This window comes from Impatiens glandulifera, chromosome 1 (assembly GCF_907164915.1).
Source record: "Impatiens glandulifera chromosome 1, dImpGla2.1, whole genome shotgun sequence".
NCBI lineage: Eukaryota > Viridiplantae > Streptophyta > Magnoliopsida > Ericales > Balsaminaceae > Impatiens > Impatiens glandulifera.
This window is the reverse complement of record NC_061862.1, coordinates 107,487,877-107,503,042: the sequence shown is the minus strand read 5'-3', so window position 1 is coordinate 107,503,042 and position 15,166 is coordinate 107,487,877. Positions and strand designations below refer to the sequence as shown.

At 28.1% G+C, this 15,166-nt stretch overlaps 1 protein-coding gene across 1 annotated transcript; it reads right to left on the bottom strand.

The window, feature by feature from the left end:
* Positions 1 to 1,784: 1,784 nt before the first annotated feature.
* On the bottom strand, positions 1,785 to 11,226 carry LOC124939717. The gene is made up of 2 exons (XM_047480163.1): positions 11,166 to 11,226; positions 1,785 to 2,218 (listed from the first exon to the last, which is right to left on the bottom strand). Exons 1-2 carry the CDS (start codon positions 11,224 to 11,226, stop codon positions 1,785 to 1,787), a joined length of 495 nt encoding a protein of 164 aa, XP_047336119.1.
* Between the last annotated feature and the right edge of the window lie 3,940 nt (positions 11,227 to 15,166).

The following is a 15,166-nucleotide window of genomic DNA, read 5'->3' as shown; positions in this document are numbered from 1 at the left end:
CTCTTCAAATATAAATTCCTTAGTATTTCTCCCCTCAAACTCAATATCCTCAAAGAACACTGCATTTCCCGTCTCAAAAATAGTTCTGTTCGTGGGAACAAAAAACTTATAACCCCTTGATTTCTCAGAATATCCAATAAAGTAACAACTAACTGTTTTGGAGTCCAATTTCTTTTCATGAGGCTTATAAGGCCTTGTTTCTGCTGGACATCCCCAAATATGAAAATGCTTTAGGACTGGCTTTTTACCGGTCCAAAGCTCATATGGAGTTTTAGTTGTTGCTTTAGTTGGAACTCTATTGAGAATATATGCTGCAGTCTTTATTGCTTCTCCCCAGAGAGATTCCGGTAAAGTAGAATGAGAAATCATGCTTCTTACCATATCTTTAAGAGTTCTGTTTCGTCTCTCAGATACACCATTCATGCGAGGAGAACCTAGCATAGTGTATTGAGGTACAATTCCACATTCCTTTAGGAATTTAGCAAATGGTCCTGGACGTTGTTCTCCTGATCCATCATATCGACCATAGTATTCACCACCACGGTCAGATCTGATAGCTTTAATTCTTTTACCAATCTGATTTTCTACTTCAGCTTTGTATGTCTTAAACACGTCCAATGCTTGGGACTTCTCACTGATGAGATAAAGGTAACCATATCTTGAATAATCATCTATGAACAAAATAAAATATCGTTGACCATTCCAAGAAGCCGTAGGGAATGGCCCACAAATATCAGTATGAATGAGTTCTAAGACGTCTGTAGTTCTGTTGGCACCCAATTTCCTTACGTTTGTTTGCTTTCCCTTAATACATCCAATACAAACCTCAAAATTGGAAAAATCAAGAGAATCAAGAATTCCATCATTTACAAGCCTTTCAATTATGTGTTTAGATATATGACTTAAACGCTTGTGCCAAATTGATGCAGAATTTTCAGTTGTTAATTTTCTTTTAGTACCGCGATTACTTGTATGCAAAGTTTCATTATATGAGGCAATTGTATCAAGTAAATATAGATTATCATAAACTGAAAAAGAACCATTTTCAATAATATTTGAATTTAAAGAAAGACTAAACTGACCATTTCCAAATGAACAATAATAGCCAAATTTGTCCAAAACAGAAATAGAAACCAAATTCCGTCTAAAAGACGGTACAACAAAAGTGTCTTTCAAATCCAAATAAAAACCAGTTCTTAATAATAATCTAAAATTCCCAATAGCCTCAACTTCAACTGATTTTCCATTGCCCACAAAAATGAATCTTTCATCATCACTTGGCTTTCGGCAGCTCAGGCAACCCTGCATAGAAACACTAATGTGAGTAGTAGCACCAGAATCTACCCACCAAGTGTGACTCGGTACTGAAGTTAAATTAACCTCAAAGCAAACTAAAGTAAGAGATTCACCTTTCTTTGTACGCCATGCGTGATATTTGGTGCAGTCCCTCTTCAAGTGTGTGGATTGCCGACAAAAGAAACAACTAAATTCCTCATTTTCTTTAGTTTGTTGTTTCTTTTGCACGGGACCACCTGCAGCTTCTTTAGGGTTCTTCCTTTTATTCTTTTTATCACTGAAATTACTTCATGAAGCCAAATGAGCACTTTCAGTCCGATCTTGCTTCAATCTCTCTTCCTCTTGCACACAATATGAAATTAACTCATTAAGAGTCCATTTCTCCTTCTGACAGTTATAACTGACCTTAAATTGATTAAATTGTGCAGGAAGAGAGATCAAAACCAAATGCACGAGCAATTCATCAGAAAGCTCTAACTTTAGTGCTTTTAGTTTTGAAGCAAGGTGAGATCTTCCATTATGTACTCCCTTATGTTTCCTTTTCCCTTATACTTCATTGAGGTCAAACTCGCAAGAAGCGTGCTTGTTTCAGCCTTATCATTTTTTGCAAAACGTTTTTCAATTTCCTCAATGAATTCCTTAGCATTAGTGACTTCAGAGATATCACCCCTAAACGTTTCTGGAATTCCTCGCTTAATGATCATTAGACACATGCGATTTGATCTTTCCCATTTTTCAAGGTCCTGTTTTTCAACAAGGGAACCTTGATCCGTAATAATGGGTCGATCAATCCGAAGCGCAAGGTCTAGATCCAAACACCCGAGGATAATCAAAATATTATCCTTCCAATCCTTAAAGTTATTTCCATTCAGTATAGGAATAGAATTGACATTGGCAGATATTGTAGATGCAGAAGCATTAACTGAAATTAAACAAAAAAATACTATGAACACATTTTTCACATTGAGATTTTTCCATCAACAAAAAAAAAATCTAGCACAACATTAATATTTAGTCTTTGGACAGAAATATTAACTTGTAAGTGATATTTTGTGCAATGATCAAATACTGACAATAAATCCTGTCAAACAATGATTCTATCTTTGGATTGAATTATTGTTCACATGGAACCGAATAATCGTCACATATTCATCATCACAGGTACTTCTGTAATTCGGCCCAACAATATTAATATATCTTTGGACCGATATAATATCTGCATGAATTACAGACATACTTATCATTTAAAATCTATATACCGAATCAACATTCACAAGATAGATTACTTTGGTAATATGTTGTTTCAATTGATTGGTTAGAATAATAAACTCCTTAAATCTAAAAAAAACGAATTGAATTTATTAATTAAATTCTTAATTCCTTAAATTCTTAATTATTTTTTTAATATTATTTTATTTACGTCATAATATTATGAAAAAGATACCTAACCCGTATATATATTTTAAATATAATTCTTTAAAAAAAAATATATATATATATATAAGACATAATAATTAACTATTTTATATATATTCAATAATATATATCTCCTTATAAATCTCGGTTACAATTTTCTGTAAATACATATATTTAATAATATATATATATCCTTAATTATAGTTAATTATAGGTTATGTGATTTATTTATAATTAAATCTTTATTTATTAAATAAATAATTAAATTTCTAAACTTTTCAAAACTATATATATATATTTAAATAAATAATATCAATTAAGACTTAGTCTTTAATTAATTTTTTAATTTTTTATTTTTTTTTTAAATAAAAATAAAAATAACCAGAATCGCACACCCTAAAAAATCATTCTTCTTCAAATCATCATTTTTACTATGATATCTGAATTCATGATTTAATCATAATATGATATCATAAAAAAAAATCTTAATATCAACAAACTAACATAGAGATTGGCTCTGATACCAATTGTAATTTTTTCTTTAGTCCTAAATTCATGATTCTAAAAAAATACATATTAGATTTCCGCTTTAATCTATAATCCTATAGATCTATAATATCTAACATACATCAATCACAATCCTACTACATAAATTTCTCTATGTCCATAACTTGATTAAACAAGCGGAAGCGTACCTGAATTCATGATGAAGATCTTGAGTTTGGGTTTGCTCTTCCGATTCTACAAGCAGTTTTCTTCCTTCTTCTCTTCTTCTCTCTTACGATGGAGTTTGATGGAGTTTAATGAGAAAATGAAAACTGGCGACTTGTGAATCAGGGAACCACAACCCTTTTATATTATATTTATTTATTTATTTATTATTTAACCATCATAATAATAAATTATGATCACTTTATTTTTATTGAATTCCAAATAAAAAAATAACCCAAACACATTATTTATATTTATTAGTCCAATAAATCTAACCTGTCTTCCCTCATCTGCTGATTTTGTTTCTACATTTTGCAGTAATTTGATCACATCTTAACTTAATAGAATGATGTTGATCTGTCTCATATCTTTGCTTGATCGGATTAAATTCTAATCAATTTAATCGTTACATGAGGTGATCGCATCTGTTATCACGTACACTGATTCAATCTTATGCATTCTGGCTTTGATGGATTTGATTCATTTTCTCTTATCACTAACATTTTGTATGAATTAGAGGGAAAATTAAGTTATACTCTTGTTTAATTTGATTTGGGATTTGTAGTAAGAATCGGAAGTTGCTTTAATTTATCGTTTTATCAAATGGGTTATATTCTTAACGCAATTTTTTTCGCATTTTGAACTGCTATTTTTCAAGACTATACTATGATGTAGATTAAGCTGAAGATAAGACAATCTTCAGAGAAAGATAAACAATTGATAACATAGCTAGCCCTAAAAGTTATGACGATGGGTCCACCTCCTACTACTCTTCTTGTGAAGACTGTTGGACGCAATGGAAGAAGAAAGTATGATGTGCTTGATTTTAGAATTCAGTTGGAAATAAGTTAAAGTAAATAAACGGAAGGAGGTAATTGTTTAATAGTTATAGCCCAAATGGCTCAAACTCAAAGTTCGAGCCTCATTTGGTCCTAAGCATGCGTAAAGTTCGACATCATTTGGTCCTCATACTTATAAAGTTGACTTTTGAAAATCGGTTATATAATATTTGAGTTTTAACTTATTATTCTTTCGGTCCTAAGCATGCGTAATGTTTGTGCATTATTTAAAATATTGAAACAACAATATTTAAATACTGTACATGTTGTTGATGATCGCTTACAAAGGAAATACTTGAAAAACATCGGTTATTTTAAAGGCTAGGGTTTAGAAATAAACATCAAACGAGCATTTGTCGAAATATTTTTGTGGAAATATCCCAAAAATATTTAAAATGCATTTTCTAATTTTTGGTATTTTTAGAAAATGATTTGGAGTCCCAAAATTATAAAAAAAATGAATTTTGAAAAGGGAACCAAACAGGTCTTAGGATCGGAGTCTTAAGCTTAGGGTTCATTTTTATCGGTCGAGGTCAACTGACCCTCGGTCCGGGTCAAGAAGCCTCTCGGTCGAGGCTCGGGATCTTCGGTCTAAGTATTGAAGTCCCTCGGTCAAGGTGCTAAGGACTCTCGATCCTTGACTGATCTTACTAGTGTAGGTGTATAAACCTATTGGTCCTAAGTTATCCTAGGGCTAAGTTTCTCGGTTGAGGTGTATAAACCTCTCGGTCCTAGGCTAGTTTTGGAGTAAGTTCCTCAGTCTTAGGCTTGGGAGCTCTCGGTCTCAAGCTTGAGATTCTTGGTCCCAAGGTCAAACCACTCAGTCCTAGGATTTGGGATTCCCGGTCCTAAGGTCAGACCTCCCAGTCCTAGGGTTTGGGATTTGCGGTCCCGAGATTGGACCTCTCGGTCCTAGGTTTGAGATTCTCGGTCCTAAGGTTGGACCTATCGGTCCTATGTGAAAACCATCGGTCGAATTTCTCAATCTTAGCTCAAGAACAACGGTTGGACCTCTTAGTCCTAGCTCAAGAACATCAGTCGTAGGTCTCGGTCATAGGTTCGAATTTCTCAGTCTTAGGTTTTAGTCCAGACCGAGGATTATCGGTCCTAGAATAACAAGAACACAAAAGTGCAGGTTTTTAAATTCATTGTTTTAGTTATGATTCTTTGATCTAAAAAGCTTGGGTATCTTCACAAAGCTCCCATGAACATGTTGATCATTATCTCAAGGCATTAATTGACCTGGATGGTGATCAATTTGTTCAAAACAATTTGTGATAAAAAAAAATCAGGTTTTTAATTTTAAAGTTGTTTTGAAGTGTAAGGAGCCATCTAATATCTTCCTTATACTACATATACTTTATTGGTATCAAAACAAGAACACTGATTGCTTGTTTGAACCAAATCAAGAACTCAAAAAATTCAATTATTTTGAAATTTTTGATTTTGATCAAACATGATCGCGATGGATCAAAAATGATTCAAACAGTTGCTCAACATCATTACAATCGTGTTGGGAAGCTTTCTAGGCTGTTATTCAACAAAATAAATCTCAAAACTACAAACCCATTTTTTTTTATTTTAAAAAATCAAATTTGGATTTTTGTTATTTAGATCGATTGATCGGTTCTATCATATCCAGATAGTTTCTAAATGATCATATGATCGGTCTCCATCCATAAAACACCATAAACAGTAAACATACAAGCTTATGCAATTTGAAATATAAATACCAATAATTGAAGACATTCATTGATTGAGAAGCTTTTGGGATGCTTAGATCCAAACTTTAAGTCTTCAAACTGATTTTCGAAAAATCTAAAAGCTTTGAGATTCAATGGAGGATTATTTGTAAATCATGATTTGAGAGTGGAGATTGGATTCTTTGCTTTGGGAATGATTAAAGGGGTCTATTTATAGGTGTCTTGAGTCGGTGGAGGCTTCTAGTGGCCTGAATCGGCCAAAAACTATTAATGGCTTTTGGCTGTTATTGGCTTAAGTCGTCGGAATAAGGATGAATCGTCCCTATTTTGGTAGGGAGAAATGATCACCATCATAAGGTGATCATTATAGGCTTTAAATGAGCCAAAATGATTGAATATCGAAGGAGTTCCAACAAGAAAAGATCAACACAGATCTGCATCCTTATCCTCGCGACGTCGCGATGAAGAAGACAATCGGAGGCCAAAACAACGTTGTTTCGTGCGCGTTTGGCATTCTGTTGAGGCGCATTTGCGTTTGGACATTCCGTTAGCGATCTGGCTAACAAGGCGTTAGTCAATTCCCGATGCCTCTCGCATGCGCTTCTCCTCGGTTACAACCGACTACACGGATGCTTCCTGGGAAGAATCCAGCGCTCATCTGAGGGCGGCAAATCATGCTACAACGAATCCTTCAGGTTTCAGTCACATAGGATTACAAATTTTTTATTTATTTAAAACCTTAAGGATTGATTTGAAATTGATTTTTCTTTCACCTTTTTTGTTTTAATTTTAATTTTTTAAATATACAAAATATTAAAATAAATATGACAAATATTTTATCACTTTATTTTTTTTTATACATTTTTAAGATTAAATAAATAAATATTTTTAAAAGAAATGGATACAACAAATCAATCTAAATTATTTATTTTTTTCCTTAATTTTTCTTAAATTATTTTAAAATAAATGAGTAAAACATTTATTTCAAATAATTTTATTTTATTATTTTGATGATTTTATTTAATTAATTAGCTTTAATTATTAAAATAATTAGTCTAATTAATTATTTTAATTTTATTTTATTTTGGTTATAAGGTTAATTATTTTGATTTAATTTTTATAAAATTAAGTCAAAATAATTATTTTAATATTATAAATTAGAGTATAAATTTTTTTTTTAATGTTTACAAAGTTTTTTTTTTAAGTTATTAAATATTATATTTTTAAGTAATATAATTATTTTTATTCAATTGAAAAACTTCCATTTTTTAGTTATTATTTATTTTTTATCATATTTGTTTAATGAACAATTTCATTTTAAAATAATTTTATTTATTACTATCGTTTATAAACTCGATATTTATGATTTTATTTAAATTGTTATTTTTAATTGTTATTTTTATTTAATAGTAATTTTAAATTAATTTATAAACAAGTTGAATGTGTATTGAATTATATTATATAATAAATCATCAAACTAACTGATACCATCAATTCATAGATCATTACATAGTATATAATTAAATTTATCTAAAAAACCAACTCAATTTGTTGCGTGATCAACCCTAATACAAATTCTCTCTATATCCATTTTAGATTAATACAATCAATTTATCTTAAAACTAAGTGGTATTATCTTCTTTTAGTAAATTTGTCACCCTAACATATATATATATATATATATATATATATATATATATATATATATATATATATATATATATATATATATATATATATATTTACAAATATTTTATCTCCTATATGAAATGTTATATAGGAGATAATATTTTTTATTAAATGTATTTAGTTAGTCTTTAAGCTTTGTTTGGAAATAGTGCTGAAATAATGTTCATGAGCTATTTATTTTTAAGAAACCAAGATATCTAATAAATGTTAAAAGTATACAAAATGCTAATTTATATAAGTAAAAAAATAAGTTATTTTGAACCACTAATGATATGAAAATCATTTTTCACTCCCCAATTTTATAATATTTTTTTTTAAATAAATTTTGAACCTATTGTTATTTTAAAATTCATATACGGTTTCATTACACAATTTATTAAACGAATAATTATTTTTAAAGCAACTAAGATTCTAAGGATAATATTGTTCTGAATTTTAATAAGTTAAGGTGAAAATTGCACTAAGTTGAAATAATTAAGACTATTATTATGCTGAGTATTTTACCTTAATTAATTAATTAAAATTATCTTAAATATTAAATAAAAAACAAAAAATAATTTTTATATAAATGTAGTTAATTAGTTTTTTTAATTAATTGTTAGTGTAAGCACTAATTTTGCATACCCAATCTATAAATTTAAAAATGATTATTTTAATTGTTTTTGAATAAACAAAATTAAAATAATTAAAATCAAGACAAAAACATGATTAAATAATTAAAAAAATAAAAATTCTAGTTATTGAATTGGTTTAATCGAACCATTAGTGTTCATGTTATGATTACATTCAATCATATAAAGCATAATGAAGCTATTAAAAATAAGCTCATTAAGCTTTATCAAAGCCCAAAAATCATAAACCCATTTTTTTTATCAAAATTATTTGTATTGAATGGAACCCTTCTCGATCGAATGATATATTGGGATGATGGTCAAAATGATCATGGGAGCTTTGTGAATCTTCCCATGTCATTGGATCAAAGAATTCGTGTCTTAAACAAAAACATCAAAACCTATAGTTTTTATGTTCTTGAGAACCGAGAAACTTAGCTAGGTTTAACCCGATCGAGGATTTCAGCATCTCGAACCTCGACCAAGGAAGTCCCACTGAGGATTTCAACATCCCGATTGAGAATCTTCGGACCTTGACCGAGAGGAGCCCGACCGAGAATTCTCGAACCCGACTGAGAATTCCCGCACCCGACCGAGAATCCCTACACTCGACCGAGGACTCCAACACCCCGTCCGAGCATCCTCGCACCTCGATCGAGGGGTTCCCAATCCGGGACTGAGGGTTTTTAGCCCCAACCAATAAAAATCGCACCTAGGACCAAGAGCATCGGTCTTAGAGCCTATTTGGTTACATTTTTTAAATTTTCAAAATTATTTTTATAATTTTGGAAACCAAACTATTTTCTATAATCTTGGAAAAATTAAAAAATGATTTTAAAATATTTTAAGAATATTTTGATAAGGGCTTGTTTGAGATTTATTTTTAAGCCTTAATGCCTTTTAAAATTGATATTCTTCTTACAATTTTAAATACACAAAAATAACATGTGCATGCTTAAGACCGAAAGAATAATTAGTTAAATAAAACGTTATATAACCAATTTTCCCAAAAGCCAAGATTTTATAAAGTAGAGACCGTTTTTTAAATGGTTACGAAAGATGAAATGTAGAATCATTTTCCTGAGTATCACCAAACTACGAACAAAATGGAAACTCTTATTAAAAACACGTTTGTATATGTATGTTGAACAATTTCCCTGTCTACTCACCTTTCATTCACTTTTTCCTAATATACCCACATTTCTATTCACTTTCCCAAAATATCCACATTCTCTCTAAACTCATAATTAACTCATTAATTACACATTTTTTAATAATTAAAATTCTTAAATAAATATTAATATATTTTATCTATATAATAAAATTAATAATACTTAAACAATTTAAATAAATAAATTTAAATATTATATATTAAAATAAAATACATATTATATAAATATTAAAATTACACACATATTGTATCTTTACTTAATTTTATAATTATAATTTATAAGATTAAAATTCGACATATTAAATTAAATAATTTAAATATATATATATATATATATATATTACATTAAAATTTAATGTTATATAAATAAAATAAAATTACATAGAAAAAAATATACATTTTATTTTCATGTTTACCATGTTTACCTAAGTATTTTATTTTAGTTCATAATATTTATTTAAATTATTTACTTTAAAGTACATTTATCATTCATAATTGACTACTGGAAAATTTTACAACTTAATTTTAATTATATATATTATATTTGTAAAATTAAATATAAATATAAATAAATAATTTAAATAAATATAAATTATATGAATATTAAAATAAAATGTACAAAAGATAAATTAAGTTGTATAATAAAATTGAATTATTTTCTAACCACTTAAAAAAATCATGTCTTATAATAAAATTAAATATAATATATTTATAAAATTAAGTAAAAGATAAAAATGAATAATTCAAATAAATATATTATATATAAAGTATAAAGATAAAATAAAATTTTAAGAATAAAATTATATATATTCATATAAATAAAGTTTTATTTATTTTATTTTATTCTTTATGTAATATATTTTATTTTAATTTTTGATATTTATTTGAATTATTTAATTTAATATGTTTAATTTTAATTATACATATTTTATTTATAAAATTAAATAAGATAAAATACGTTAATATTTATTTAATATATTTTATTTTAATATTTCATAATTTATTTTATTTTAATATATAAGTTTTAATTATTTAATAAAATTTTATTAATTTTAATTATATATATTATGTTTATAAAATTAAGTAATTATTAAGTTTAGTGAGAGAAATATGTAATTAGTGGGTTAATTAATGAATTTAGTGAGAGAATGTGGGTATTTTGGGAAAGTGAATTAAAATGTGGGTATATTAGAAAAAAGTGAATGGAAGGTGGGTAGACAGAGAAATGGTTATGTATGTATAACTTCGGAAAAACTCTTTTGTAAGTTTCGAGGTAAAATTCGAGGTTCTAGAATTTCATCTTTGGTTTGCATGACAGGAATCTTCTTTTAAAATAAAACATTATTTAAAAAAATTAAATGATCCGGAGATTTGCGATAATCAAATTACAATTTGATTTTTAAAAATCCGTTTGTTTAAATTAATTAAACATAATTAATTTAAAATATTATTTGCTTTAAAACATAGTCGTCAATTGATTTTTTGAAAATCAATAAAAATTGGCATACGTGTACAAACGTATTGGCCAAAGTTTCATTTAGTTCTTAGTTTGGTGATACTTGGGAAAGAGTTTTTCGCTTCATTCTCCATAGCTATTTTAAAAACGGTCTCTACTTTTAAAGTTGGTTGTATAACATTTTATTTTATCGATTATTCTTCCGGTCCTAAGCATGTATAAGATTTGTGCGTTATTTAAAATATTGTAACAACAATATTCAAATGCTGGTACCTGTTGCTGATAACGTTGACTTAGGGAGGAATACCTGAAGAACATCAGTTGTTAAAGGCATTATGATTTAAACATAAATCCTAAACGAGCCTTTATCGAAATATTTTTTTTAGAAATATCCCAAGAATATATTTTGCAAGCATTTTTTAATTATTTGGGATTTTTAGAAAATAATTTTGGATTTTGAAAATTAGAATAAAAAAACCTTAGGACCGGGGTCCTAAGCCTTGAGTTTATTTCATCGGTCGGGGTCTGGGACCCATCGGTCTAGGCTAACAAGCCTCGATCGACGTACTAAGGACTCTCAATCCTTGGCTGAGATTTATTGGTCGGAGTGTAGAAAACCACCGGTCTTGGGCTAACTCTGGGTAAGCTCATCGGTCCTAGATTTAGGAATTCTCGATTAGGGTCACGATTCTTCGGTCCTAGGTTTTTAAACACTAACTTTTCATAAAAGCTAATCTAAATAACTTTCTAAAAGTTAAAACTAACTAACCATTTTTTAAAATAAAAAACTAATAGGAGAAGATCAAATCGTATATAGGGGTGGGTCGGTACGGTATACCTTAATATTTTATTCATACCTTATACCTTACCTAAAATTTCGGTATGCAAAAAATGCATACCTTTACCTTACCTTGATTTCGGTATACCTTGATTTCGATATACCTTAATTTCGGTATACAAAAAATTCATACATTTACTTACCTTCATTTCGGTATACCTTAATTTCGGTATGGTATCGATATTATACCTTTGATACCTAAAAAACATATTAACTTTAAAAAAATCAATCTCATCGGTAAGGTAGAGAGGCATATATAAAATAATATTTTAGTATAATTATATTTTGATATTATTTAAAAATTATATTTCTATAATTAAATTAATATCAAATTTATTTAATTATTTCCTTATAAGTATTATATATATTTATATATATTTTAACTTATAAATACTATTTCGGTATTTCGGTATTTCGGTATATCTCGATATATCAAAATTTTAAAAATCTCATACATTTACCGTACCAATAATTTCTGTATCGGTATTATACCTTACCTTTTTTTCGGTATACCAAAAAATCGATATTTTCGATATATTACAGTACGGTATTTTCGATATGCCTTTAATATCGGTATTTTTTCCCACCCTAATCATATACCCTCTAACAATTAACTTTATTTAATCTAATCTAATCTAATTAAATCTAACACTAATTAAAAAATTAATTAACAAAAGAGGAGTGATAGAGAGAGGGAATTTGGTGAGGGAATTTGATGAGGGAATGACTTGGTATCACCTTCATTGGTTGAAAAATGTAAAAGTTGGAGGAAAGAGAAAAAAAAAGAGAAATTATTTGATTTTTTCAGCGAATAAGATTATGCCAAGTCATTCCCTCACCAAATTCCCTCACCTAATCATTTCTATTAACAAAATTTATATAAATTTTTTTATTTTATTTTATTTAATATTGAAGGTAATTTTAATTAATTAAAAACACCTCAAATATATTAGGTATAATAATAGTCATAAGTATTTTAACTTATTAAAATTTTGAAATCAATTATCTTAGGGTGTGTTTGATGAAGGGGAATTTGAATTGGAATTGGCATTGGCATTGAAATTCTAATTCTAATTCCATGAGAATTGGCATTGAATTACAATTCTATTCCTATGTTTGGAAAAATTATAGAATTGTAATTCAATTTCAATTGTTTGTTTGGGAAAATGATATAATTGTAATTCAATTCCAATTCCTATGTTTGTAAAATAAAATATCGGTTCAAAATTTTAACTTCTTAAATATGTTTTCACGTTTTTGGCACATTCAATACATTTTTGACACATTTAACACGTTTTTGACATGTTTAACACGTTTAACACGTTTTTGAAATGTTTAACACATTTTAAACACGTTTAAACACGTTTTTGACATGTTTAACACATTTTCACACTTAAAACACATTTTCACACGTTTAACATGTTTTTCATGTTTTTAGTATGTTTAACACATTTTTAATATTTTTAATACGTTTAACATATTTTCACACATTTTGATAAGTTTAAAATGTTTTTCATGTTATTGATACGTTTTTGACATATTTAACATGTTTAACACGTTTTTCACACGTTTAACATATTTTTTACGTTTTTGGCACATTAAATATGTTTTTGGCATGTTTAATACGTTTTTCACATGTTTTACATATTTTTGACACGTTTAACATATTTTGGCATGTTCAACACGTTTTTTACACATTTAAACATTTTTGACATTTTTAACACGTTTTACACGTTTTTGGCCTGTTTAACACGTTTTATACATTTTGACACGTTTAACACGTTTGTCACGTTTTGGCACGTTTAACACGTTTTCGCACGTTTAATACATTTTCACACGTTTTTCATGTCTAACACATTTTCACACGTTTTTCACGTATTTGACACATTTAATACGTTTTTGACATTTTTAATACGTTTAACATGTTTTTCACACGTTTTGATAAGTTTAATATGTTTTTCACGTTTTTGGCACGTTTACAACGTTTTTGACATGTTTAATACGTTTAACATGTTTTTCACACGTTTGACACGTTTTTGGCACATTTTACACATTTTGGCAGGTTTAACATGTTTTTAATATGTTTAACACGTTTTTGGTACGTTTAACACATTTTGACAAGTTTAACACATTTTTGGCACGTTTATCACGTTTTTGACATGTTTAACATATTTTTGGCATATTTAACACGTTTTAAACATGTCACAAGTGTGTTACACGGGACAAACGTATTAAACATGTCAAAATGTGATAAATGTGCCAAAATTTATCAAACATGTTAAACGTGTCAAAATGTGTTAAACATACCAAAACGTATTAAACGTGCTAAAAATGTAAAAAAAATATGTTAAATGTGTCAAAAACATGATTAACGTGTCAAAAACATGATAAACATGTTTAATGTGTTATAAACGTGTTAAACGTGTCAAAAACGTAAAAACATATTAAACGTATCAAAAATGTATTAAACGTGCCAAATAAGTGAAAAACTTGTTAAACGTGTCAAAACGTGTTTAAAATGTGTTAAACATGTCAAAAATGTGTTAAATATGTTTAAAATGTGTCAAACATGTCAAAAACGTAAAAAACATGTAAAACGTGTCAACATGTTAAATGTGTTAAAACGTTTTAAACATGAAAATGTGTCAAAAACGTGTTAAACGTCCCAAATATGTGAAAAATTTATTAAACATGCCAAACGTGAAAAACGTGTTAATCATGTCAAAAATGTGGTAAACGTGTCATAAACGTAAAAAAACGTGTTAAACGTGCCAAAATATGATAAACGTGTTTAATGTGTTAAAAACGTGTTAAATATGTCAGAATCGTAAAAACGTGTTAAACGTGCTAAATATGTGAAAATTTTGTTAAACGTGCAAAATGTGCCAAAATCTGAAAAACGTTTTAAACGTGTCAAAACGTGTTTAAAATGTGAAAATCGTGGTAAACGTGTCAAAACGTGTCAAGGACATAAAAATGTGTTAAATGTGATATGTGAAAAACTTGTTAAACGTGCCAAAACGTGCAAAATGTGCCAAAATATGAAAAACGTGTTAAACGTGTTAAACGTGTTAAAAACGTGAAAATCGTGGTAAATATGTCAAAAACGTATTAAACGTGTCAATGATGTGAAAAATGTGTTAAATGTGTCAAAACGTGTCAAAACGTGTTAAACGTGCCAAAAATATGAAAACATGTTAAACGTGTTAAAAACTTGTTAATTGTGTCAAAAACGTGAAAAACGTGTTAATTTGAAATTATAATTCCGACCTAAAAAGATTGGAATTGAGAACTATTAAATTACACTATATTGATTTCCATTGGAATTCTAATTCCAAAATCCAATTCTTAATATTAAAGTGTCTAACTAACATAAGAATTGAAATTGGATCCTCCAATTTCAATGTCAATTTCAGGGTTATCAAACACACCCTTA

Excerpts from the sequence above, each read along its gene's own strand:
- LOC124939717 (XM_047480163.1), bottom strand. The coding sequence starts at position 11,226 with ATGCCTTTAACAACTGATGTTCTTCAGGTATTCCTCCCTAAGTCAACG. Across the intron at positions 2,219-11,165 it reads GTCAACGTTATCAGCAACAG|TTAATGCTTCTGCATCTACA; the intron begins GTACCAGCATTT and ends GTTTAATTTCAG.